Here is a 24,612-nt window from a genome sequence, read left to right on the forward strand (position 1 = left end):
CGTGTGGCGAGGTCGCACGCGGAAAGCCTTTTCCAGAGGCCGCCCCCTCGCATTCCAGCAAACACCCCGGCTGCCTATGAACAACTCAGATATGACTCGAAGACGGCTATGCAGTGAAACAGAGAATCCCCTCACTCATGCGAACAGCTTCAGATTTTCACCTCTTCATTCGAGTTACACGGCATCGGCACCAGCACTTGCTCGCCAAATCTATGCCGAGATGCCATCTTTAACGCTTCATTGACCTCATTCACTGTCTAAGACCTCACTTCACGAGCTGTTTCAGCCAAGCCTTACCTGCATGTGCAGTATTTCAAGGCAACCATGGAGATGAGCGAAACACTTCCACTTCATGCTGGCACGACACCGCCAACTTCAACCATAGACGCAGGACGGACTGCACTTCAGGACTATCAACACCAGCTGATGATACTAGAAGAGCAGAACCGCCAACTCAGACAGTCAAATATGGCCAACAACAACTTCAATCCAAACACCGAGTCCCAGCGTCGGCCACCGTCTAACGGATCACTTTTCACTGCTGGTCCAATACGCCGTCCATACCCGCCAGCACCACCACCTGCGTCGACACGATGCACCGCATGCGGAGATACCCTCGAACCCAAGAAAATGCTGCACCTCAACTGCCGCTGCGCCTACTGCAGCTCCTGCCTCACGCACCTCTTTACCCGCGCCATGACAGACGAAACTCTCTACCCTCCATCGTGCCACCTCTTGCCCATCGACTTCGCCAAAGCTCGGCCATTCCTTCCTCACACTCTCCTTCGAACCTACCGCCACAAAACCATCGAGCTCAACACGAAGAACAAAACATACTGCTCCAACATCGCGAAGTGCAACGCTTTTATCGCTCCGCATAGCATTCACAACGGGCAAGCGTTTTGCCAGAAGTGCGGACAGGCGACTTGTGTTAAATGCAAAGAGAAGGAACACTTTGGTCCTTGTGATGAGACCAAAGGACTTCTGGCTGTAATGCAGATGGCAGGGCAGAGGAAGTGGAAGGCTTGTCCTGAGTGCAAGAGGGTAGTGGAGAAGGCAGATGGATGTAATCACATCGTGTAAGTGGCAGACCAAACGATGACAAGCAAACCGAGACCCATCACTGACATATCTCGTGCGAAAATTTAGATGCCGCTGCGGAACGGACTTTTGCTATGCATGTGGTTCGATCTACGGGGGGTGTGACTGCGAGGAGGCAGATGAGGAGGACGAAGATGACTACGTCATGGATGAGGCACTGCTCGAAAACTTACGAGCTCAGATGCCACCGCACCGACCGAGAACTCCAGTGCTCAGAGACTTGCAGGAGGATATCATCGAGGATACGATGGTGGCGCCTTTTGGTTGGGACCAGGACGAGTTCACTGATCGTTAGGGCCGGTACAAGCTGTTTCATTTTGGGCATCTGCGATCGGTAAGCGTAGCCATCCATTCCGCGAAGATTCGAGTCAGTAGCGTGATCATGTAACATATCGAATCAATGGCCAAAAGTAGAGACATCTCGAATGCACAGACCAAGTGAGGACTTGTACCGACTTGGTCCAAGCTCGGCCGGCATTTGAAGCTCAAGTTCCTGCATATCGTCTGAAGCTTCCACTTGCAATGCCCAAACATGAGCAATCGCCTTGCGCGTACAGCAAGCTCGCTGTCCCTTCACACAACATCATGCAATGCCATCCGTTCTCCTCGACCCTGCATCGTCGCCAAATGGCTCCAATCCCGCCGAAACTTGACGACATCACCTCTCGCTGCCAACCAGCAGGATACGGCTGCCGTTCCGCTTCGCAAACACCTCAAAGATGAAGCGAAACGCAAAAAGGCGGAAGCCAAATTGTCCAGCACCAAAATAGCCAAATCAGATCCGAGGTTGGACAAATGGGAGCTCACAGTGGGAATTGAGATCCACGCCGAGTTGAACACCGCTTGCAAGCTGTTCTCCAATGCGCCGGCACTGTCAGGCGAGGAAAATGGAGGAGCAGCCAACACCAAAGTTGCGCTATTTGATGCTGCTTTGCCAGGTACACAGCCACAGTTCCAAGTAGCGACATTGCTGCCTGCGTTGCGTGCTGCAATTGCATTGGATTGCGATGTGCAGAGGAAGAGTGGGTGGGATCGAAAGCACTACTTTCACTGGGATCAGCCAAACGGATATCAGATCACACAGTACTACGGTATGATGGAGTACATAAGTGCAAGAGCGAGAGTCGGCGACTGACATGACTTGTGTAGAACCGTTTGCGAGAAATGGCCAGCTCGTCCTCACTGCGGATGATGGTGTTCCACAATCTGACTTGAATGGCGCGGAGAGCTTAGAAATTGGTATCAAGCAGATTCAGATGGAACAGGACACCGCGAAAACCACCTCACATGGCGTATCCACGTACCATATCGATCTGAACCGAGCTGGGCACCCACTGATTGAGATCATCACCTTACCGCACATCCATTCCCCGCAGACCGCCGCAGCTGTTGTGCGAAAAATCCAGTCTACTCTCAAGAGCGTGGACGCCTGCACGACAGGCATGGAACTTGGCGGTCTGAGAGCAGACGTCAATGTCTCGATTCGAGAGCGCGGAACTAGCGGAACATCTTCATACAGTGGTGTCAGTGGATTGGGACAAAGAACTGAGATCAAGAATTTGTCTTCGTTCAAGGCAGTCGAAGATGCCATCATCGCAGAAAGAGACAGACAGATCTCCGTTTTGGAGGCAGGCGGCGTCGTCGAGGGTGAGACCAGGGGCTGGACTCTGGGCGCGACGGAGACTACGAGGTTGAGAGGCAAAGAGGGCGAAGTAGACTATCGCTATATGCCTGATGCGGATCTCCCACCATTACTGGTCGGCGAGGATCTCGTGGAATATCTGAAAAGCACGCTGCCAGAACTCCCAGACGATACGATGAAGAGAGTGATTGGAAGCTATGGACTGAGCTTGAAAGATGCAAAAACAATAGTGGCACTGGACGATGGAGATCGTTTGGAGTTCATGGAGGAGACGGTCGAGTTGTTGAAGGAGAAGTTGGCTGGCACTGAACATGGTGCTCAGCACAAGCTCGGCAAAGCTGTAGGCAATTGGGTATTGCACGAATTGGGAGGTCTTTTGGATGCTTCTGTCATTTGGGACGAAGTGTCCGTTACGCCGCAAGAGCTGGCCGACATCATCAGCAATTTGTTTCGAAAGCAGATCACAGCGCGGACCGCGAAGCAATTGCTCGCCACTTTGTACGAAACTCCCACTTCGGACGTCCGGCCCTCCGTGGAACAGCTCATCGAGGCTGGCAACCTGCGCCTGCGGCCATTGTCCGAGGAAGAATACTCCTCTCTGATACAGGCCATCATGGACGAGAACCCGGACAAGGTCACTGCGGTAAGAGATAAAGGTCAAAAGGGCAAGATCATGTGGTTCGTCGGTCAGATGGTACGAAGAGGCGAGGAAGGGACCGTGGAGCCCGAGATGGCGAAACAAATCGCGGAGAGAATGCTTGGGTGATAGCCAACAGAGGTTTTGTGGAGGCTGTGAAGAGATTTACTTTGTGCGAAACGCCGGCCTCACGCACGCAGCTGCAACAGCTTTGGAAGCATCACCATTGCGCCAACAATGCGTCTGATCCGAAGGCCAAGCATTACGATCGAATATGGCTCTACAGCCGATGATGAAGCTACGAGATGCGAAATCTCCTTCCTCCATACACGAGAGTCTAAAGAGGCTTGCAGCACGAAGGACAACCCAGCCAGGAACATTTGTCAAAGTCGTACCCGACCTCGTTTGCAACCCTCGCCTTACTCCGCCACCCCTCTCTACCACCGTTGCGGCTCAGCACGGAGAGTAGCCAAGCAAACCAAGCCAGGAACTAAGATCAATCGCTGACGAATTTATCTTAATGGTTGGATGCTTCTAGCGCCCGCTGAAACCTGAGTTTGAAGGTGCAATAACCTTAAAGCATACTACGATGGAAAGAGTAAGACGCAAACTCTTAAAGTCTCGATCGCCACTCGAGGATACCTTTCGGAGAGGAATCCTCCGACCTCACTCGGGCTACGCGTCTGTCACGTCCGCAAGGTGCATCCGAGGATCCTTCTAGGTTCAACATATCCGTCTCTTCCTGCATCGACCTTTCCATCCTACGAACAGCTAGTCTCTCAGCCCTGCCTATCTCGATTTTCCTAAGTCTATCCTGTGGCGTATCCTGCGGCGTATCCCAACCCGAAGGTAGGTAAGCGCATTTCGTACACGGAATCTCCCAAAGCATAAATCGTGCAGAGCGCTTAGTCCGTCCGACAATCAAGGAGGGCTGTGTAACTGCCACCACTGGGCACTTGGCGAGGCATATACGATTTCCAGAGATCTATTGAGGTTCCATTCTTCTAGACTCCTTGGCCGGCGGACTGTTACGGCCGTCCTTGCATCACTCATTCTTCTTGTATCACGGTGTCGTGCGAATCATGGCCTTCTGTATAACAAGGCTGTGACCTTGGCGAGCGTGGCAGTTGGCATCACATTGAGTAAACATGCGGTCCACGTGGGCAGGCGATGCAAGTCAGGTTGTAGTTGCATACGAGATGAGCGAGGTGGGAAGACGATATAAATACGTGATTCTGTTGCGCGAATAATGGAGAGGATTGATCAGAGCAGCGCAGCTACTTCACGGCAACAGAAACGACCCCTTTCAATCTACGAAGCGCATTGGACTGCTACATCAGTCAGAGCTGACCATTCGTCGCCACTCATATTCACAATCTCAGGTTCGACAAGAAGTCCTATCATCTCCAGCAGTGCCAGTACGACAATGTCGTTCACAAGATCACTTCCCCTGCTGGCCCTCGCTGCCACCGTGGCCAACGCCTGTCCCAAATTGCAAAAACGACAAGGCGTAAATGCCACTCTCCCCGAAGACCCTCGCTTCTGGGCCTACGAAGCAAGTTACGATTGGGGAAGACTAGACCCAGGTATAGCCTCCCATCCCATCTTCAACCCTCCCTCCGTTCATCACCACTAACCCTCAACCCTCCCTCCAGAGTGGGTCCTCTGCCAAGCCGGCACCCAACAATCCCCCATCCCCCTCCGCCTCGACCAAGGCCTCTCCCGCGCCCACATCCCAACCTTCTCCTACCCCTCCAATGTCACCGGAAACTTCTCCAACTGGGGCTACGGCCCCTCTTATACCCTCTCCCTCGGCCCCAACGACTCTTACACCACCCTCCCCTCACTGACCTTCCCGGAGGAGGCGAACGATCACTCCACGAACGAAACTGTTTATCTCGCGAGTTGGCACATTCACGCTCCGGCGGATCATACTGTACAAGGGGATCGCTCGAAAGCGGAGTTACATTTGGTCCATGCGGATGCTGAAGGACATGAACGTGCGGTTTTTGCGATTAGGATTGATCCGGGGAATGCTGAAAGCAGATTTTTTGCGCAGTTGCCGGGGATGGTGGGGTTTAATAATACGGATGTGAGGGAGACGGAGGTTACGATGGATTTGAATTTGGCGTTGGATGAGGTTTTGCGGTTTGCGGAGTTTTGGACTTGTGAGTATTTGCCCCTTTTCCTAAGGATCCGAGGTTGGGTTTGGGGTGTGATGTGATGAGGAGAGATGTGAGCTGACTTGGAATAGATAAGGGTTCTCTGACGAGCCCGCCTTGCACGGAGGGATTGAGGTGGTTTGTTGCGAGGAATGTGTTGTTTGTGTCTGATGAGCAGATGCAGGATATTTTGAGGGTTAGTACTTTCTCTGCGCGGACGGAGCAGGAGGTTTGGAGGCATGATATCAATATTTGAGAGGTTTGAACTCCTGCTGCGGACTCTGTGGTAGCATGTCTGGGGGCTTGTTTTCGTTGGGAACAGGATGCATGGTATACAGTACGAGTACAGTAGCGCGATGAGTATAGAGAATATACATGCACACAAGCAATGCTGGTTTCTGAACAGATGTGTTGCTGTTACCTATGTTGCCAAGCATTTTCATATCTGGGTGATATTTGCTTGGAATTTGAGGAAACATACTTGCCTTCATTGTGCTCGCGATTTATGACAACTAATCGCGCCATTGACTGCTTAGCCGCCATCATGCATATCACCTGCAGCTTGTCGCCACTGCCTGGTAGCTTGACTTCCATAGTGCAGAATTTTGAAAGCGGTCTGCGAGAACCGATTTTTTGCCATCCGCTTACGACCTGTGCCGCGGGCGGTGATGATAGCTAAACGAGACAGCCAGCCTATTTTCATGGATATGCTGGGGGAACTTTGAGCGATGAGATGAAAGGTCGAGTTGTCGCGACGCAAAGCTGCACTTCGAGCTCGACGTGTCGTCTTGGTGGTCATAGCAGAGGAACGGTATCGATACAGGGGATGTGACGTCTCGAACACGTTCATGCAAACATAGACCTCGGTAATGATGTCGTGAAGGTGTTGGAAGATGCGATGATGGTGAAAGACAGGACACTGTAAGAGGTAGGCATTCCGTCAGAAAGAAGAACGTGTTTGGCGTTGGAATGGAAGTGAAGTTGTGTTCAGACAAGAACGACAAGAGCGTCATTGTTTGGCAGCCGCGTTGGGTTAGTAAGGCAGGCGCAGGCGGGGGGGAAGGTAAGGGCAAGCGGCGTCTCGGGATTTCCCGCCAGAGCAGTATTTAGGTCTGAGAGCTGCACCTCTCGAAGCTCTTGGCGTCAAGAGCTCGAACTTCATCACAGCAGACGCGTTTGGCAGCATCGCAACACATTCCCCTCTTGGACAACACCTTCACCCAACTTCTTTCATCGTCGCGCAGCTCCAGCAATCCTCTTCACACCACCAACACCTTCACCGGCACCACAATCGCATCGCATTGGCGCGACCAAGCTTCGGAGACCCTACATATCTGGCAACAGTGAGCAGTGCAGTCATGCGATCCATTTCGTAGACGAATCTCTGCCTTTACTTGCGTGACTTGTAGCGTGACCTTTGAGCTTCGCTGAACGCCATTGTCATTGTCCCTTCACGTGCTGTCATTCATCAACTTCACCCTCAGGCAACGCCTATCAGTCGCGAGAATCGCAAAGCCACTCCGGCGCCCACACCTTGCCCGGATCCGCGGAAACAGCTGCCTGTCCCAGTCGCGTCCTTGCGACAGTACAATGTGATCCAGAAACACGCCGGCTATCATCGATCCAATGCGCCTGTATACCCCCGACTCGCTGCTGTATCCGATCACGGTTACCAAGCTTCTGCGCAAGCAAGGCGACAGTATCGAGGTCAATTCGCCTCTCTTCCTCTACAACTACAAGAGCGTTGTCACAGAGTTTGACGAGGATGCGAGAGAGGATGTTGAGAGGGAACGGACATGGCCCGCGACATTTGAGAGCGAGCTCGAGGGGACACTGGAGTCGCTGAATGTGAAGGTGGGCCAGGTCATTGAACGGAAGACACCGATTGCGGACGTGGAGGAAGCTTGCAAACATGAGATTCAGTTCGCAGGGCTGTGCGCGGCTTGCGGCCAGGACATGAAGGAGAAGAGTTCGTACAACGAGACGACGGCGCGTGCGGCACGTGCCACGGTCAATACAGTACACGGGCGACAGGATCTCCTCATCTCGGAGGAGGAAGCGTCCAAGAGCGATGAAGAGGCCAAGCGTAGACTGCTGGAGTCTCGGAGATTGAGCTTGGTGGTGGATCTGGACCAGACCATCATTCACGCGTCCGTCGAACCGACCATCGGAGAATGGCAGAACGATCCGTCAAATCCGAACTACGAGGCTCTCCGCGATGTTCAGGCTTTTCAGCTCCACGACGACAAGCCCAATACGTGGTACTACATCAAACCACGACCCGGACTCAAGGACTTCTTGGATCGGCTGTCGGAAATCTACGAGATGCACATCTACACCATGGGCACGCGATCGTACGCAGAGAATGTGGCCAAGATTATCGATCCTGACCGGAAGATATTTGGCGATCGCATCGTGACACGGAATGAGAGTGGGAGTCAAACAGCCAAGTATCTGAAGAGACTGTTTCCCATCGACACAAGGATGGTGGTGATCATCGACGATCGTGCAGACGTGTGGCACTGGATCTCAAATCTGGTCAAGGTCAACGTGTTCGAGTTCTTCGTCGGTATTGGCGACATCAACAGCAGTTTCCTACCGAAGCGACCCGAGCTCGAGGCCGCAAAGGCACATGCGCCCAAGATGGAGCGCATCCCGTCGAATAAGACCCCAACGGAGAATGGTGATAACGCTCAGCCAGACGCAAGCACCGAGCCCGTGACCACCACTCCCACGCCCGCCTCGCCTGTGCAAACCAACGGCGAGACATCAGTGAGCGAACAACTCCTCACCATGGCAGGTCCGCAAGATGCGAAGACCATTCAAGAGAAGACAGAAGAGCAGGAACAAATCATTCAGGAGCAGCTCGATGATCGACCTATGCTGAAGAAGCAGAAAGAGCTCGAAGACCTCGCGAAGGAGGAAGAAGCAAAGGCGTCTCCTGCTGTTGAAGCGACAGCTGAGCTGCTTGCAGAGAATGGCGATGATACGGAAACAAAAGAGCTTTCGCACGTGGACTCTATCCAGCACAAGTATCGGCAGAACCTTCTCGCCGATGACGACAATGAGCTGGTGTACCTCGAGCAGAGCTTGCGCAACGTCCATACCACATACTATGACGAGTACGACAAGCAATCTCGGGGTGCTAAGGGCGACCGGGTTGCTGAACTCCGGCCAGGACACAGCAAGAAGCGGTCGTTTGACGATCTTAACAATATTCCTGATGCAGCAGTGCTTATGGACGGCATCAAAGCAAAGGTCCTCGCAGGCTGCCATATTGTCTTCTCCGGTGTTGTTCCGCTCGGAGTCGACCCATTGACACACGATGCAGCGCTTTGGGCGAAGACGTTTGGAGCGACGGTGAGCGTCAACATCACCAAGAAGACAACTCATGTCATCGCCTCACCAGATCGAAGAACGGCGAAAGTACGACAAGCAGCAAAGAAGCCCCGCATCGCCATAGTGAGCCAGCATTGGCTGCATGCGTGCTTTGCACAGTGGAAGAATGTCGATGTCAATCCCTATCGCATCCACTCGGATGCTCCTGCGAATGGAGCTGGCGCGCTACCTGAAAGCTTTGACGAAACTGCATACAACGTATCATCTTCAGACGACGATTCAATTCTGACCGAGGATGAAACTGACGCGACCGAGACTCCGAATGGAGGTGACCGTCTCACACTGGAGATCGATACCGACGAGGAGGAGCTCATGAAATACGCCCCCTCATTGGATCGCAAAGACAGCAGTCCCATCGAGGGCGAGCAGCCTGACGACTTTCAAGCAATTGACGAAGAGCTCGAAGCCTTCATGGAAGAGAGTGGAGACGAGGACGATAGTGATACGGAAAGTGTGAAGAGCACGCAATCTGAGACTGAGCCCAGCAGTGCGAAGAAACGCACACGCGACGACAGGGATAGTGATGGAGAAAGTGAGAAGGGCAGTCGACTGCAGAAGAGAAAGAAGCAGGCTATGGAGAGGACTTCTAGTTTGACCAATCTTGTCGTGCAGGGCAATGGTGCTGCGCCTGCCGTGGAGGGACAGGATGAAATTGAGGGCACTGAAAGTGATGCGGATTTGGAGGCTCAGTTGGCTGCTGAGATGGAGAGACAGAGTGATGGTGAAGAGTAGAGATGAAGTGCATAGCATGGAAGAATTCTGATCCCTCACATTGAGAGCGGAGACTGCTTGGTCGCTCAGGCCCCCGGAGTGCTGCAGTGACACTGCAACTTGTATCTGGTTGGGCAGGTCCATGCGATGAGCACAGAGCGATATCGCTGCTCCGAGAGCTGGTGTTACCATCAAACAGCATCGACGGGCTAGTCAGACATCTATCAAAGTGACCATGAACAACTGATCAGTCTGAAAGTGAGCGTATTCTCCTAGTTGTTTCCCATATTCATCTCCTCATCGACGATCCTAGACGCTGCACTGTGATATGAGTACATAGTCGGCCAGCACCGGCTGTATGCTTCGCACATCCGAGCAATCAGCTCGGCCGATATGTCAGATCGCCGAGGTACGCTCTCGCACATCCATATTGCAAGCGGCGGAAAGAATGGTATGATTGGATAAGTGAGGAGTGACTTGGCACGGGTGAGCGAGGATGATGCCCCACCAGATTCACGGTCAGGGTCCAATCAAGCCACTCGCGCCATTCAGCGATTGACACTTGGGCCAGTCAAGCTCCAACAGCTGCACCTGTTTGTCTCTTCAGCCTCGTCGGGGGAGCCCGTGAACCGTATTACTCTGCTCACTGCTCGCCCGCATGAACAAGGCTGAACTTGAGCCGCCTCGCCAATACTGACAGGTGCGACTCGAGCTGTAGGAAGCAGAGCATTTACGGCGGATGCAGCGTTGTCACATCCGCGACATCCACCTGAATCACACCCACCGCAGCATTCAGCATTCACTCTCAACGCGGCTCGCTCACTTTAGAGCTGCTAGGCCTCCCATTCATTGATTCAGTGCACTTCTTCCGCAGGACACATCTTCACTTGGCTAGCAGGCAGACAGGCAGGCAAGACGGTGATACATACTTGACCACCAGCTCGCCTTGACCTTCACTCCTCCACACCTAACCGCGGTCTCCACTCGTCGACCGCCAGACAAAGCAAAGCAGATTGAAGCCAGCTCATCACACAAAGAAAGACAGCGACAGGCACAGAAATAACAGGCGCGGTGGGAGCTGCCGAGCACAACACTCCATCATGGCAGCCACCACGGCCACTCAGACCGACTCGCTCGTGGAGCTGCCCAAACCACGAACCAAGCACGCGACCACGCTCCACGACTTGTCCGATGAGCTTCTGGGTCTCATCATCGAGCGAGTATGCTCTCACCACTCCTCCCACGCTTCTCTCCATCCTGCCCACACGACCTGACCTACTGACTCTCCGCACCAGGTGCCTCGCCCATCAGACCTGAAGAATGCCTGCCTCGTCTCCAAGAAATTCCACTCCATCGCCGTCCGCTCCCTCTACCGCAATGTCGCCCTCGATCTCGGCAGCGACCACGACACCCGCCTCTCATCCTTCCTCAACCCACGCAACATCGGCCTCCAGCACATCCGCCAGCTCCGCCTCTACCTCGCCGAATCCGCCGACCGCTGCAATCAAGAACGACAAGCACAATTTGCAACGCGGATGATACTAGAGTTCCTTCCCGAGGACGTGCTGGAGGAGTTCAGGTGCGTATACTACAAGACAGGGAGCAGAGAGGACGCTGCCGCGGAACGCGCTTGGCGATCGGATGTCCTTGGTCTCACCACACCTGAGAGGGAGGATGCTGATGCTAACAGTTATTATCGGAATAGCTGGTGTCCCTGGAAGGCCTTCGCCGCGGATACGTTACTTTTGCTTTACAAGCGTCAGCGCAAGATGAAGTGGCTTGAGGTTATGGACCTTGATCGAGATGTCTTGCCGGAGTTGAAGAAGATGGCTAAGACGACGGGTGCGATGTTTCAACATACGAGGAAATTGGCACTTTATCCGGAGAATCGAGATACCCTAGCTTTGAGTGGGTTCTTTTTGGAGAAGTGTAGGGAGCAATTGGAGGAACTGATTGTGCATTGCAATTTCAGTGATCTGGGCCGGCCGAGTGTGCCTGATTCGAGGGAGCTGAACGATTCCGCGACGGAGCCTGGTCTACTGAGCAGGACGGTCTTCTCCAGTCTCATGCCTTTCGACACATGCGAGCCGTTGAAGAACTTGACGAGTCTCCGACTGCATCGCATTAGTTTGAGGTACTGCGCGGATACTTGGTGCAAGTTCATCAACTTTCAACAGCTGGAGAATCTAAGACTATACCATTGTGCTGGGGCCGACACATTGTTAGGGCAGTTGAGCAAGTCGAGGAATCTGCCAAAGACGCTGAAGGTACTGGAATTACAACATCGCGACAACACCGACAATGAGGCTCTACTCGCCCTTGACGGCTTCCTCTGTCTCGTGTCTGGCCTTCGAGATATGGTCATTGATCTGGATAACGTCAAGTCATTACCTGCGGCAGCTGGAATCGTGCGGCATAGCAAGACGCTTGAACTGCTCAGCGTACATTGCGCCACGGAGAACCACCCAGGCAACTCCATGACGTCGGACTGCGATAATGAAGAGCTGGTGTGGTCAACAGAAGACTTTGACAAGATTTGCCGAGCGTGCAAGGATCTCGAACAGCTTTCCTGCGCTTGGCCTTCGACAAGTCTGATTCGCAGCCCTGCACCGGACTGGAAGCGATTCGAATCGAGTGCGGCAGTGTTGAGGAAGATGGTTACATTGCACATTACGACGTGGCCGAATAACAAGCCTTCGACACAACTCTTGCCGAGGATGGTGTACGAAAGTCTGCTTCAGAGTCTGGCACAGCGGATGTTCGAGCTGGCGGCAGATGGGAGAGACAAGGGCATGCCGCCCGTCGTCGAAAGCATCGATTCAGATGACGAAGACGACCTCCCAATTGTGCCCTCTGGTAACACACCTTCGTCTCACTCCGACACCAACGCCACTCCCTCCTCACGCCTCCGCCTCATCGCCTTCGGCGTCTCAGATCGAATCTACGAACGAGAAGATTCAAAGAACCAGACCATTTTCCTCAAGTCTTTCGCTGCAGATGCGGAAGGCAAGCTTCGACCTCATGCGGTTCCTGTCGGGTGGTGTTTGAGACAGTATATTGAGCCGAGGAGTGAGGTGTTGGATTTTGTGCTGCATCGGAGTTCGGATCGCGATGCGCATCCGCCTGTGAGTGATTATCTGAGTGGAACGGGGAGGTTGAGACACACGACGGGGGGTTGGGGGGATGAGAGAGATGATGAGGATTAGCGATTCTATCCTCACGTGCATTGGTGAAGGGCGTGGAGGGGACGGGTTGGGAGGGATGTTACGATAAGATGGAAGGGATGGAGAGAAGGTTTCATTCATTCATGGGTGGGTTGATGCATGGTTGGAGGGGGCTTTAGATGGTAATGGGATTGAGATTGAGGGTCAGATTCATGGACAGGTTGTAGTCTAGGGGGAGAAGGTGCTGCGTAGATTGGAGCTTGGAAACTTCCTTTCACTATGTATCCTTCTTCTGATAGCAGGACTTTCACTGCAATAGTGGACGTCCGTCTTCGTTCCTTGACCTTTGGGCGAGCATCATTCGTTCAACTGTCCATTTTCTCAGTAGAAATGTGCTTCCAATAGCTGCAGAGTATTCTGCCGTGGGCCGTATTGCCCTTCCTATGGAAGAGAACCTGAGCACAACAGTACTGTGCAGTGACTCTCAAGTATTGCGCACAATCACGAGCCCATGAATGAAATTCCCATGATGTGCGCCTGCCCTGGGACAAGAGCGGATATGGTCGCGAGAGAAGCTCAGCGGTGTTCAGATTTGGCTTCGCAGTGAAACGCATGGCGAAAATTGTAGGTATGCGTAGACATGACGCTAGCTGAGCTGGCACCAGGTTCCCTAATTGTACTCGTTGATGCATAAGAATCCACGCACACTCGATAGAAACGCTAGAAGCTTCAATATAGCTTGGCCGTCAAAATTCTCCTCGCGCGTATTCGCTCTCATGCTTTGCATCGTGCCAATCATTACTTCGAATATTTGCTCCTTTTTCGTCTTGACTCTATGATGCCTTTTCTCCGCTTCAAATATTTGCTCCTTTCTCGTCCTGACTCTATGATGCCTTTTCTCAGCTTCAAATCTGCCGCTGCGCGTATCTCAGAGTCCGGGCGTGCTTCTAAATGGGGTTTGAGCGTTAGCGGTATCTTGCCATTGGAATAATGAGCCATTAGGTAGAGGTCGTTTGATGAAAGATTCGCTTACCCAGTGTAGGTGATAGTGAAGGCTCCGGCGCGTCAAATGATGCATACTGCATCTTATCACCATCCAACCGCGGTGGGGCTGGTCTGAATGGTAGTCCCTGGCTCTCAAGGCCATTTGCACGATCTCTCAGCCCTTCCATCACAGAAATTATGTCTCTCAGTTCTTCCGCGAACTGAGCGTCGATTGTTCTGGGGGCCGATCTCTGCTCGCTTGCCTCCCTCTTTTGAAGAGATTGAAACAGTTCTATCAGGTTGAGTTCTTGTGCCGTAGATCGTCTCTGCTCATTTGGAACGCTTCTGGCACTCTGAGGGTCTCCCGCGTTCTGTAGCATTATCGTTTGCGGAGCATCGGGCCCTCTGAGAGGCGGAATTATCACGTCTTTGTCATCGAACGAAGCTAGTCCTCGCTCGGTATTGTGAGTCTCATTCAGTCTCTTTTCGCTGGCAATTCGTTCTGCTTCCAGGATATGTGCACGGCGCACTCGATTGATGGCAGGTAGATAGTCGAACAAGATGTCAACCATTGACTGGAGATATGCGACATCTGGCTTCTCCTGATCGTGAGCACGATCTCCATCGACCTGATGGTTCCAATCGATGATCGGGTACGGAGCTCTTTCACCAAGCACTTGTGTCAATCTAGTCGTTACCAAGGACTGGCGGAGTGCGGACGCTGCATCGTACAGGACGCTACGGTTGACTTCTGTGGCGGCCGCATACCACGCCCTCATGATTCTTTCTATCATTTCTTCTTGTCAAAGCGCCGACAAGCCCGGATCCAATATTTGTACGTACCCTGCTCTATCCCGATGTGAATCAATTGTGCGGCCAACGGCTCCGCAAGCTTGCTCTGAAGTCCTTCCGTGCTTGCTGTCAATGTATCAAGATCAAATATGTCACCAAATAGTCCTCTGCCCCAGATTCTCAGGCGCTTTTGCAAGTCATGAAAAGAAGCGTCGTCAGACAGGGCAGAAAGTGCCATAGTGCTGGCAGCTGAGGAACAGGCTGTCCAAAGACCGCAAAGTTCCTGAGAAGAACGCCGAATATCGGTAGAAGCAGACAGTGAGGCATCAGGTGCGGTGGAAGACTCATTGTCAGCTGGAATATCAGAGACTGACACTGCCGTCTGTGGAGGTCCGCTCGCTACACTGCGAGAAGATTCTCTAGTCAGCAGGTTGTTCCAAGGGGCAGAATCATGATCATACTCATTTTGAGGCGCCATCGATGATGCGATGGATCGAAGCTCTTTGTTCAAGTCGGCCAGGAATTCTATCCTCTGATCGAGCTCTTCGCAAGTCTCCGGGTCAAGTTCAGGCTTGGTCGATGGGTATAATTTGAACGAGGCTTGACCTTCCTCGGGGGACAAGCAGTACCTGTCTTCAATTTTCGCGCTTTCGCGTTCGAATTCTTCGATTATCTTCGTGATCTGTTCGTGATGTTGGACTAATGGATGTATTACAGCGTCAGACTGTAGCAACCGTTTATGATCCGTCTTCTCAACCTGGTAGGAGAGAAGCCGTGGCTCGAGCCGCTTGTCTAAGGTTCCTGTACTAGTAGGCCTTGCGTTATCGATTCTCAGACTGCTGGTCTCCGAGCCTCCCAGTCCAACGGGTGAACTTAGAACGGCTTCCATCATTTCGACCAGGTGTTGCCAGCCACGTCTTTGCAGAAGCTGTTGGAGTTCCTTCGTTGCAGGTTCCATGGTGAATAGGTGCACAGGATTGGTTTCCTTCTGTTTCTCGAGAACTTCGCTTCGAATGACGTGGTAGTATTTGCGCGTCGGCCACGCTTACAATGTTGAGAGTCAAATTGAGCTTGACCGAGCTCCTGGACAGGACCGGCTTGACCGTCAGCTCAAACTTGATCTTGGATCAATGCTCACCCAAGTCCACGCACATATGTAAAAGTGCGGAGGAGCTGGTAGCTGGTGTCGGAATGTACTCGATACCTGCATCGCGGAAGTCTGATGGATCATCGATCTCTCATCAGTCATGTGGGGACCCAGTGCAGGTCAGCTCAAAAGACGCCACACAGGTAGCATGCAGCTATCAACAAGGCAGCTTTGAGATGGTGTACTGCTGTATCATGTGATTCGATGCGAAGCATTGCTGTACTCTTTTGAAAGAAAGGCTATATGCTGAGAGCTAGGATACGAGAGGTCTTCAGCTTGTTCTTCTTCTTCACCAATGATTGTGTGTGCTCTACAGACCTTTTGTCGATCGATAATGGCGATAGATCCACTTGGAGCCACGCTGGGCTCTGTCTCACTTTTCTTTGTGCTTTATGATACATGTTGTCGCCTCTATCAGGGCTGCCAGGTGATCCATAATTTCGGAAAGGATGTTAGGCTAGAGGTGATGAAAATCACGGGTCTAATGTCAAACCTGGATGTTATCATGGGAACGAAGATATCAGATTTGCAGACTCAACCAGACGTGAAGGATGCCGAGGATCGTGTCACCAGGGAAATAATTTGCCATCTGCGGATCATCACCACATATTTGGAGACTTGCCACGACATTATCTACAAGGCCTCAAGTCGGTTCACAATCCTTGAGAATGAACAAGGCTGATGTTTTACAGAGAGCTCTGGAAATGCCGTGCCGGCAATCGAAAGCACGAGCTCCTCGATTGCACACCCGATGCGTACTGCTGACAATGGAATCTTGACGGAAGGCAACCTACGATCATGGCAAGCCCAAACCATCTCCTACGACGAGAAGTCTAAGAAGCATCTCCGACTTCCATCCATACTCAATCGTCGATCATCGAGTAAAGAAAGAGAAGCACGTAAGGATTCTCACGATAATGAGCTCGGAAACCAAGACCCAAGCATTGCTTCAGCAGCCGCAGCAAACTATTCGCTTGATCTTACAACGTCAATATCAGATCTCAAAGGACAGTTCGCCTACCCCGTGTCGACACACGACCCCGAGAGCCAATGCGTCCGTGCTAAGGCAAGCACCTTAACTCTGCTTAAATGGTCAGACCACAATCATTTAGCGCTAAGAGCTGGTGTGGGGGATCTTCGAACAGCGATCAACGACCTGCGCGACTACGTGGAGCTTCGGAGGCCCATTAACCCTGGCGCAGTCCTCGCTCTGCAGTCAGAGAGCACTGGAATGAATTATGTCCCGAACCTTGAGCCAGCACTGGTGAAAGGAATTCACGAGGCTATCAATCGTGTCAACGCCTCTCCAATCTCAAGAGCTAAAATTTTAAGCCTTAGCATTGCAAACTATTGTCAAGACAATCGTCACGTTCTCGGAGAGTTCCCAGGCATGTCGAATAAACTGCGGCGAGATAGTTCAGTGACCTTTCTTCAGAGGCACGACGCTGATGCAGCATGCACGTTTCTGGCAATCGAGTCTGACACTGAGCCGTCCTTGCTAGCTCAGACTGCGGCCATCGATGATCTATCAGCTTTGAAACCTCCAATACCAGTGGACTTCGCGGATCAGGACCGGTATATCTGGTGTGGCAGTGTTACTGCACAGTCAGGGGAACTGTTCCACCATGAGATTTATATGGAAGTTGAACGATGGAAACACGCGAAAAGTTTCAGTGAGCTTCTTGACGATCCTGAATCCGCCGCTTCTCTGTCGCCCGAAATGATACCCAAGCTGTTCAGGGTCATACTGCTGGCGTATCTGGATTTCCAGGAACTCAGAAGCAGCTGCCGGTACCCTCGATTGGAGGACTATCACACCTATCAGTACCCTGTGTACACAAACGACCGCATCTCAACGCAAGTCCCGTCCGAACAACCATGGGAGAACCCCTATTGGGCCTGTGGGCTAGGATCCCCTAATCTTATTCGTATTCCTGGCGCATCTAGGCCAACCGTCGCAGCGGATGAGCCAGTGGTGAGGCTAGGCCTTGTGCTCTTCCAACTTGCAAGTCGCTCCAAGAAAATCATGGCGGCCACACCAACAGGGTCGGAGAAGAATTGGCTGCGGCTGCAAAGAGACGCTCTGAGAGCAATACAAAACGTGCAAGACGTATGTGGGGTTGCAATAGGAACGATCGTGGAAGCCTGTCTTCTCAGTAATGCCCAAACGGAGCACAAGACGCTCTGCGAATGTCTACTGAAGCTGAACAAGATCGAGGCGGAATCGTGATGGAACACAGAAGGCTGTGTATACATAGCAGGCTGTGGTGACAGAGATACAAAGTCTTCACGGCACAAAGCGAATCTTGATTACGTGGACAGTAGCCAACTTTAGACGGTTCACATGAAAGATTGACTGAAAATGTCTAACGCACGCCAGCCGGAGAGTACAGAGCTTGCTTCAGTACTGGAAACATTGTCAACATCTGCCCCGTATTAAGAACGATATATCAAGCGTCAGAAAAGCGGTTTATGTGTAAGGAAGTCTCAAAATTCTTGCTCCAGCAGGACTCAAGCTCGCGACTCCGACCAGCCCTGTTCCAGAAAGGGCTGGCATCTGCTGCACCGAACAACGATATGGTGGCAGTGGCGTGGTAGGCGATCCGAATGTTTTGATTCTGGCCGACAGACATCTTCTATGGAGCACCAAAGTCTGTCTAGCATCCAGAACGCCGATTTTTTTCTCAATGTCTTATCGACTCGAAAGACCATCTCTATCTCTCTCTACTCAGCGACACCCTTCGCTCTCTTTGCATGCCATGCCAATCATTCCCTTCGCGCCCACCGGTGTAACTTAACAGCCGAGTCACGACGTTGGGCTCAGGTTCCTCCAGCGCCTTCTGGACTTGGACTTGGCGTATCGTATAGTCCTAAGCAAGATATTGCCCGTAGAACTGCTCGAGTTCACGCACCGCCAAAGCCACCTCTTCTGGATCGTCGTATAGATCTATGTGACCTGCACCAGGGATAGTAAGCCTCTGCGTAGCACCACCAAGAACTTGATCCAGTCTATCAGTGTGCCACAGCGAGCCTGCCTCTGCGCCAGCAATGAGCAAGGTGGGCTGTGTCAGGAGTTCATCGGCGAGATGGTAAGCATCGAATGAAGCGATCAGAGGGAAGCTGGTCGTGAGCATTCGGTTTGGCGCGTTTGGGTGCTGAGCTCGTGGCGTGAGATAGTAGTCACTGGCTTGAAAGAGACTGGGAGAAGTCGACTCATCCTGTTACCATGACTGGGCAGGTGTTGTATTCGCATGAGAGACACAGTTGTGGGCGCCGAAGAGACAGTAAAGACGCCAAGCATCGCACATTGCGCCGAGATGGACGTTTCGGCCTGGTCGAAAGCAAATCCACTCCACCCTTTCCTCACCTCACCTTGTATACACGTCAGCATGTTCATCCTCCCGGCTATCACATACTTCGCACGCTCATTCATCCCATAGAATCAGACCTCTTAACTCGACACTCTGCCTGTCCTCCCCGAAGTCCTCGTCACACTGGAACGCCGTATGCGGCACCCGTCTCGCCACTTCCTCTTTCTCACAAGAATCGAAAATCTTGAACACGATTGCCTCCTCGGGCATCATTCCCTTACAATAATACCAGCGGTGCTCACCTTCTACCTTCTCCGGGGGCGCCACAGACCATGTCTCCACATCATTCCTCTCGAATGCTTTACGCGTGACTTCGGAAAGCTGTTCGTGGTTCTCAGGTCGGCGGAACTTGGCCACAACTGGGCGCAGAGATGTGTCTGGGATGCTACGGGCGTCGAGGAAGGCGAGGTTCTCGCGCGTGACTGGATATATAGGACGCCAGATGTTGATGATTGCCCAGCGTTTCTTGCGCGACAAGATCTCTGGCGCTTCGTGCGGTAGGTAGAAATGTAGGCGAGTCTCAGCGCCAGCGTATGAGTGGTCTATGAGGGGTTGGTATACTAGTCAGGTGATATCACGACAAGCGGGGAGATGTATGTGACTTACCAACGTGAACATATCGTGCAGAAGTTGGAATGGGAGTTCTTTCCATGTCCTCTTTATCCTTCGTCGCTTCGGCGAATTTGTCCCAATTTGATTTGCGACAAACATGACCCATAATATGCACACGAGAGCCTCCCGTTCTGGTTTTGGGTATCCCCTCGTCAGCTTCCAGCACAAAGTCTCTTCCGTTTGAAAGTGAGACGCAAGACTCACAGTCTCTTCAATAACTCCTCACACTCCCCATAGTACACTTGCTTGATTCTCTCATGACTGTCCGTATCTTCGGGTGTTAATTTACTCGACTCTTTCACATACTCAAAACCATGAACATCAAGCTGAAACTCTTCTTCCCGTCCGCGGATGTCAGTGATCGGGACTTCGACATATTCAAAAGGACGTCTCTTCTCGCCAACAGTGCCGAACCAAAAAGATTCGTACCCGCCTTTGGCGGGGTCGAGATAGTAATTCAGCGTAGCTTTGACGTGATGGCCTTCAGCGTGTGGCATGGTCGCGAATTACCAAATTCTGCGCCTCGTAAACAGAAGAAGCAAGGGTAAGTAGAAGCTTGTGTGTACTTGGCACGAAGATATGTGCAATGCTCGCCTTATCGAACGTTCGACCTTGCAATGCCATATATGCAGCGAATACTCCAATCACGATAAAGACTTATCGCAGGGTATACTCAGGCTTAGCTCTTCGAGCCATTGAACACGTGCTCGAAATTTGCAGCTGTTCTGGTCGAAGTCTCAGGGCGATTCGAAACTAAGCAGAAGCGAAGTATTGCCATGATTACGGATAGCTGAACGTGGAGATCCCGCGCGGTCTGTAGTTCGGTCAGTAGGTAGCTGTTGCTCAGATGATGTACCCATTCACAACGACTTGAGGATGCGTCCAAGAGTGTTGAATTCGAGCGAGGAAATGGGAGATGAGAAGAGAGGAAGTGAAGTGGAGGGTGGAGAAAGCCAAGAACGGATTTCGGAGAGAAGTCCACTTTCTGTTTGCGAGCTTCAGCGGCGGAAATGCGGGGCTTGATCCTGCGCACGAACATCGCTGTCTCCGTTTGCTTGTTCTAGGTACGCAACAGTAAAGCTGGAAATGTCCTCTGTCGGGAGTCGGGACAGCGATGGCGAAGCAGACAGCTGCGGTCTAGATTGTCTTCGAATCCCCAAAGAGCATGCGGAGAGCTATTCGAGCGACCCAAAGCTTTAGGCCCGCCAAAAATCGCCTTGTACAAGAAACACGACAAAAACCAGCACTTTCGAGCACTGCAAACTGCGCGATTTTAGCACAAACTTTGTGCGATTCCTAGTAAGTCTCGAAGTAACGAACTATCGTCGAATGTTGGCTATGCCTCTGTTTACGTACGATACGATATAGGTATACGTCGCTATCGCTATTTCGACGCTAGTTCTTAAGGTTAACGACGAAAAGGCAGCCTAAGGCCGATTCCTCGGCGGCACGTAACAGAGTTGGTGTTTACGAAAGTAACTTTGTCGACCTATGCTAGGACGACAAGAAAGACAGGGTTGCAACGAGGATTCGTGCGACAAAGACCTCGGTTTGTCGTTGCATTTCGTTATTGCAGGCGGTTCAGACTGGCCCGAAGCTTGCGGAATTCAGCTCAGTTGACACCAAAATGGCCACACCAGATACACAAGGCTGAGATGGCGGCTTTTACAACTTTCCTCCAAGGGACCGAATTCTGCTGTTCGAATATTTTCGAGGTTGCTATCACCCGGGAGTTGTGAGCAGCAAAGAATTGCCCTTTTGCCCCTTTTGTATTTGAGAGATCTACATCAATCCACCATTGCCATAGATTCAGTCGGGGCTACGCTGGGATCTGCCTCGCTCCTCTTCCTTCTCTACGACACGTGTGATCGCTTATACTGGGGCAGCCAGAAGATGCAATATTTTGGAAGGGATCACTGCAAGAGCGCATGATTATCAGTTGTCTGATGTCTAATATCAGTGTTATTATGGACACCAAAACGACCGACATGCGAGAGCCTCCGGACTTGAACAACCCCGATCATCACGGACAAAATCCGTACATGACAGGGGATCTCGAAATAGAGTGCAAAGGGCCGTTCTAGATCTTTCGGCACTGCGAGTACAATGAACTCAGCCCGAAAGACGCCTTGAACTATGAGATCTCCAAGCGACTACGGCGTGTCGACATGCGACTGAAGCAGGTTGGGCTACAATTTATTGAAGCCGACTAGCTCCTCTGACCTCTTTCTAAAGAGATCTGACGTTGAAGCTTCTCATTTGTAGAACAGCCGTGATCAAAAAGACTTCTGGATCACGGTCATCATGCCATGCACGCACGAATTTGTCCGAGAGGCTGTTGGCAAAGATTGGTCGAGAAACTCTAATCGTAACTCCGCTGCTGACTGCACAACGCCATAGTTGCTGCATACGCCTGAGCACTCTGGCGATCTGACTAACACGACATGGTTCAGGACAGCATCGCATTCGCTAGCCCCGATAGACCTGGTTCCGGTGTCGCTGTGGTGCGCCTGCAACATGTGTCTGAGACTGAGGACAGTCGGATTCCGGTCATTTGAGCGTCAGTGTTCCGCTGCCCGACATAGATGGGGTAAGGGTCGCTGCTGTGACGAAGTATAAGTGCACTGAAGACGGAGAGCAGCTAGTTGGGCTCAGCTTGGTCGTCAACAAATCGCCCGTACATATCTTTTGCGGCAGCGAACTCAACAATTATGAAGTTCGGTAATACTTATCAAAGTGCCGCTGTCCCGACTCAGCGCCGATGCTGACCTTCTTGACCAGATCCACCAGCCGTCCTCACCAAGAGCAGTTAATACCAACTCGTCGAAGGCTCAGATAAAGAACCATGCTTAGCCGAAGAAGATCGCTCAAACCTGCAGATATCTGTCGAAGCAAAACGGCGACAAGCACGAAACCTGTGGGCTGCGTTTGTGATCTCCCTTGCGGCCGTTCTCATGACCTCTGCAGTCGCTTCACTATATTATACCCGTCACAAAAACTCTTCCGAGCACATGCACTGTGGAAACTCACCCGAGGAAGCCGAAGCACTCGGCTGTAAATTCGACCTGATGACCTACGGCTGGATTCATCCGAATTGCTACAACGAATCGTTATCAGCAGAGTGGCAAGCAGAATGGGGGCCATGGGAGTGGAGAACCGAGAAGGATGGCACCAAAGAGACGGAGATTCCATATGAAGCACTTCCGTATCAGCGCGTCGTGTATGGTTCTCAAGGATATCATGAGATCCACTGCTTGTACTCTTTCAAGCTTGTACACTTGGCAGGATTCGAAAAGACAAGCTTGAAGCTTTCGACGAAACGATCAGTCAGGAATACGACATGTATGCAGCTCCTGACATGAGCGTTCATGGCGAGCACGGAGCACTTCAACTCTCAATCCCTAGGGTATGGGAGGATCCTGTTACGCTTCAGCTCGAGGCCGCCAGAGCGTCTAATCTGGGCCTCAATCTAGACATCAACAGTGGCAACCCATTAGGAATGGCCAGCGTGCCTTCGACAGCCAAAGCTGGGCTCAGGAGCACAGCCACGAAAGCTTATTTGGAGAACGCTCCCCACAACCTGACAATCATGACTGAGACCACTGTGGCTAGAGTCATTCTAGATGGCACGAAAGCGATCGGAGTCCGTACTGCAAACGGAGATGAATGTAATGTACCTTCTTTCATGCGAGAGTCAATACCGGCTGACGCAGAGCTTGACCACAGACCGCGCATCGAGAGAAGTCATCCTCTCAGCGGGAGCAGTGAGCACTCCGAAACTTCTGATGTTGTCAGGCATTGGCGATACGAATGAACTCGCCAAGCACAATATCGAGACATTGCATCACCTTCCTGGAGTGGGCAAGAACCTCCAAGACCATCTATCAGCTCCTTTCTGCTGGAAGCAAAAGAAGGGCGCAGTGGACTGGCCAAAGCACTTTTCAAATCCTGATACCATCGCAAAAGCACGAGAACAATTCATGAAGGATGGGACGGGTCCATTGAGCGTCTTCTTCCAGGGTCTAGTCATGGGATTCTTCAAAGCCGACGAAGTCCTGGATAGCGAAGAATTTGATGGCTTGGATCAGGACGTGAAGGATCACTTGCGTAATGAGACTATCCCTGTGTGGGAGCTGAGCAGCCGTAAGCAATAAGAATTGTTCGTTGACTCCACGGCACAATACTGACAAGTGTAGACATTCCACCCTGCACTCCAAACGCATTATCCGCTCCTGAGAACCACTACCTGACAATGTTCATCTTCCTTCACAACCCACAATCTCGAGGAACAGTCCGTCTTGCCTCTGCTGATCCCAATGCCCCACCGCTCATCGATCCCAACTTCTTCTCTCATCCCTTCGACACTCTGTGTGCTCTAGCAGCCACTAAGCGAGCACTAGCTTTTACTCGTTACCCTTCGATTGCGGCGGACATTGACTACCAAGCCGATGGACCTGAAAGTGAGAGCGATGAGCACATCCTGCAATACTGGAGAAAAGCTGCTTCTAGCACATGGCATCCTTCTTGTACTGCGAGCATGGGAAGGGAGGAAGATGAGACTACATGTGTACTGTCCGACTTCAAGGTAAAAGGCCTTCAAGGTCTGAGAGTCGTTGACTTGAGTGTGCTTCCTTTCCTGCTGAGTTGCCACCCAGTGAGCATTGCGTATCTGGTCGGCGAGATTGCAGCGGAGAAGATCATTGGGGGTTTTGAGTTGGACAAGTAGACAAGTATAGGCCAGTTATAGAATCTTGTCATGTAGACCATCAGAAATAGACTTGACTCCAATGCACTTCTGCTCTCACTGCCTGCAGATGACTCGGAACGATTTGCACCAAGTTGAGCAGCCCAAGATTGTTCCCAGGAATTCGGACTCTCGACCAAGAAAGA

The 24,612-nt window shown here is 51.9% G+C and overlaps 10 protein-coding genes across 10 annotated transcripts; 7 read left to right on the forward strand and 3 right to left on the reverse strand.

The window, feature by feature from the left end:
- Positions 1 to 324: 324 nt before the first annotated feature.
- RHO25_011493 (uncharacterized protein) lies at positions 325 to 1,396 on the forward strand (the record flags this gene model as incomplete). Its single annotated transcript, XM_023602911.1, has 2 exons — positions 325 to 1,079; positions 1,150 to 1,396. 2 exons carry the CDS (start codon positions 325 to 327, stop codon positions 1,394 to 1,396), a joined length of 1,002 nt encoding a protein of 333 aa, XP_023454244.1.
- A 237-nt stretch (positions 1,397 to 1,633) lies between these two features.
- On the forward strand, positions 1,634 to 3,509 carry RHO25_011494 (uncharacterized protein; the record flags this gene model as incomplete). The annotated part of the gene is made up of 2 exons (XM_023602912.2): positions 1,634 to 2,192; positions 2,251 to 3,509. The coding sequence occupies 2 exons, from the start codon at positions 1,634 to 1,636 to the stop codon at positions 3,507 to 3,509; spliced, it is 1,818 nt and encodes a 605-aa protein (XP_023454243.1).
- Positions 3,510 to 4,806: 1,297 nt separating this feature from the next.
- Positions 4,807 to 5,798, forward strand: RHO25_011495 (uncharacterized protein; the record flags this gene model as incomplete). Its single annotated transcript, XM_023602913.1, has 3 exons — positions 4,807 to 4,966; positions 5,036 to 5,548; positions 5,635 to 5,798. The coding sequence occupies 3 exons, from the start codon at positions 4,807 to 4,809 to the stop codon at positions 5,796 to 5,798; spliced, it is 837 nt and encodes a 278-aa protein (XP_023454653.1).
- A 1,370-nt stretch (positions 5,799 to 7,168) lies between these two features.
- Positions 7,169 to 9,673, forward strand: RHO25_011496 (uncharacterized protein; the record flags this gene model as incomplete). The annotated part of the gene is made up of 1 exon (XM_023602914.2): positions 7,169 to 9,673. The coding sequence occupies one exon, from the start codon at positions 7,169 to 7,171 to the stop codon at positions 9,671 to 9,673; it is 2,505 nt and encodes an 834-aa protein (XP_023454654.1).
- Positions 9,674 to 10,752: 1,079 nt separating this feature from the next.
- RHO25_011497 (uncharacterized protein) lies at positions 10,753 to 12,858 on the forward strand (the record flags this gene model as incomplete). Its single annotated transcript, XM_023602915.2, has 3 exons — positions 10,753 to 10,872; positions 10,948 to 11,231; positions 11,358 to 12,858. The coding sequence occupies 3 exons, from the start codon at positions 10,753 to 10,755 to the stop codon at positions 12,856 to 12,858; spliced, it is 1,905 nt and encodes a 634-aa protein (XP_023454655.1).
- Positions 12,859 to 13,814: 956 nt separating this feature from the next.
- On the reverse strand, positions 13,815 to 15,550 carry RHO25_011498 (uncharacterized protein; the record flags this gene model as incomplete). Its single annotated transcript, XM_023602916.1, has 2 exons — positions 13,815 to 14,587; positions 14,644 to 15,550. 2 exons carry the CDS (start codon positions 15,548 to 15,550, stop codon positions 13,815 to 13,817), a joined length of 1,680 nt encoding a protein of 559 aa, XP_023454656.1.
- Positions 15,551 to 16,223: 673 nt separating this feature from the next.
- On the forward strand, positions 16,224 to 17,969 carry RHO25_011499 (uncharacterized protein; the record flags this gene model as incomplete). The annotated part of the gene is made up of 2 exons (XM_065603422.1): positions 16,224 to 16,386; positions 16,432 to 17,969. 2 exons carry the CDS (start codon positions 16,224 to 16,226, stop codon positions 17,967 to 17,969), a joined length of 1,701 nt encoding a protein of 566 aa, XP_065459494.1.
- A 640-nt stretch (positions 17,970 to 18,609) lies between these two features.
- On the reverse strand, positions 18,610 to 18,873 carry RHO25_011500 (uncharacterized protein; the record flags this gene model as incomplete). The annotated part of the gene is made up of 1 exon (XM_065603423.1): positions 18,610 to 18,873. One exon carries the CDS (start codon positions 18,871 to 18,873, stop codon positions 18,610 to 18,612), a length of 264 nt encoding a protein of 87 aa, XP_065459495.1.
- A 291-nt stretch (positions 18,874 to 19,164) lies between these two features.
- On the reverse strand, positions 19,165 to 20,219 carry RHO25_011501 (uncharacterized protein; the record flags this gene model as incomplete). Its single annotated transcript, XM_023602917.1, has 3 exons — positions 19,165 to 19,652; positions 19,717 to 19,853; positions 19,927 to 20,219. The coding sequence occupies 3 exons, from the start codon at positions 20,217 to 20,219 to the stop codon at positions 19,165 to 19,167; spliced, it is 918 nt and encodes a 305-aa protein (XP_023454648.1).
- Positions 20,220 to 22,733: 2,514 nt separating this feature from the next.
- RHO25_011502 (uncharacterized protein) lies at positions 22,734 to 24,448 on the forward strand (the record flags this gene model as incomplete). The annotated part of the gene is made up of 4 exons (XM_023602918.1): positions 22,734 to 22,942; positions 23,008 to 23,390; positions 23,449 to 23,865; positions 23,919 to 24,448. The coding sequence occupies 4 exons, from the start codon at positions 22,734 to 22,736 to the stop codon at positions 24,446 to 24,448; spliced, it is 1,539 nt and encodes a 512-aa protein (XP_023454649.1).
- Between the last annotated feature and the right edge of the window lie 164 nt (positions 24,449 to 24,612).

The sequence above is a fragment of the Cercospora beticola genome, chromosome 8, assembly GCF_033473495.1.
Source record: "Cercospora beticola chromosome 8, complete sequence".
NCBI lineage: Eukaryota > Fungi > Ascomycota > Dothideomycetes > Mycosphaerellales > Mycosphaerellaceae > Cercospora > Cercospora beticola.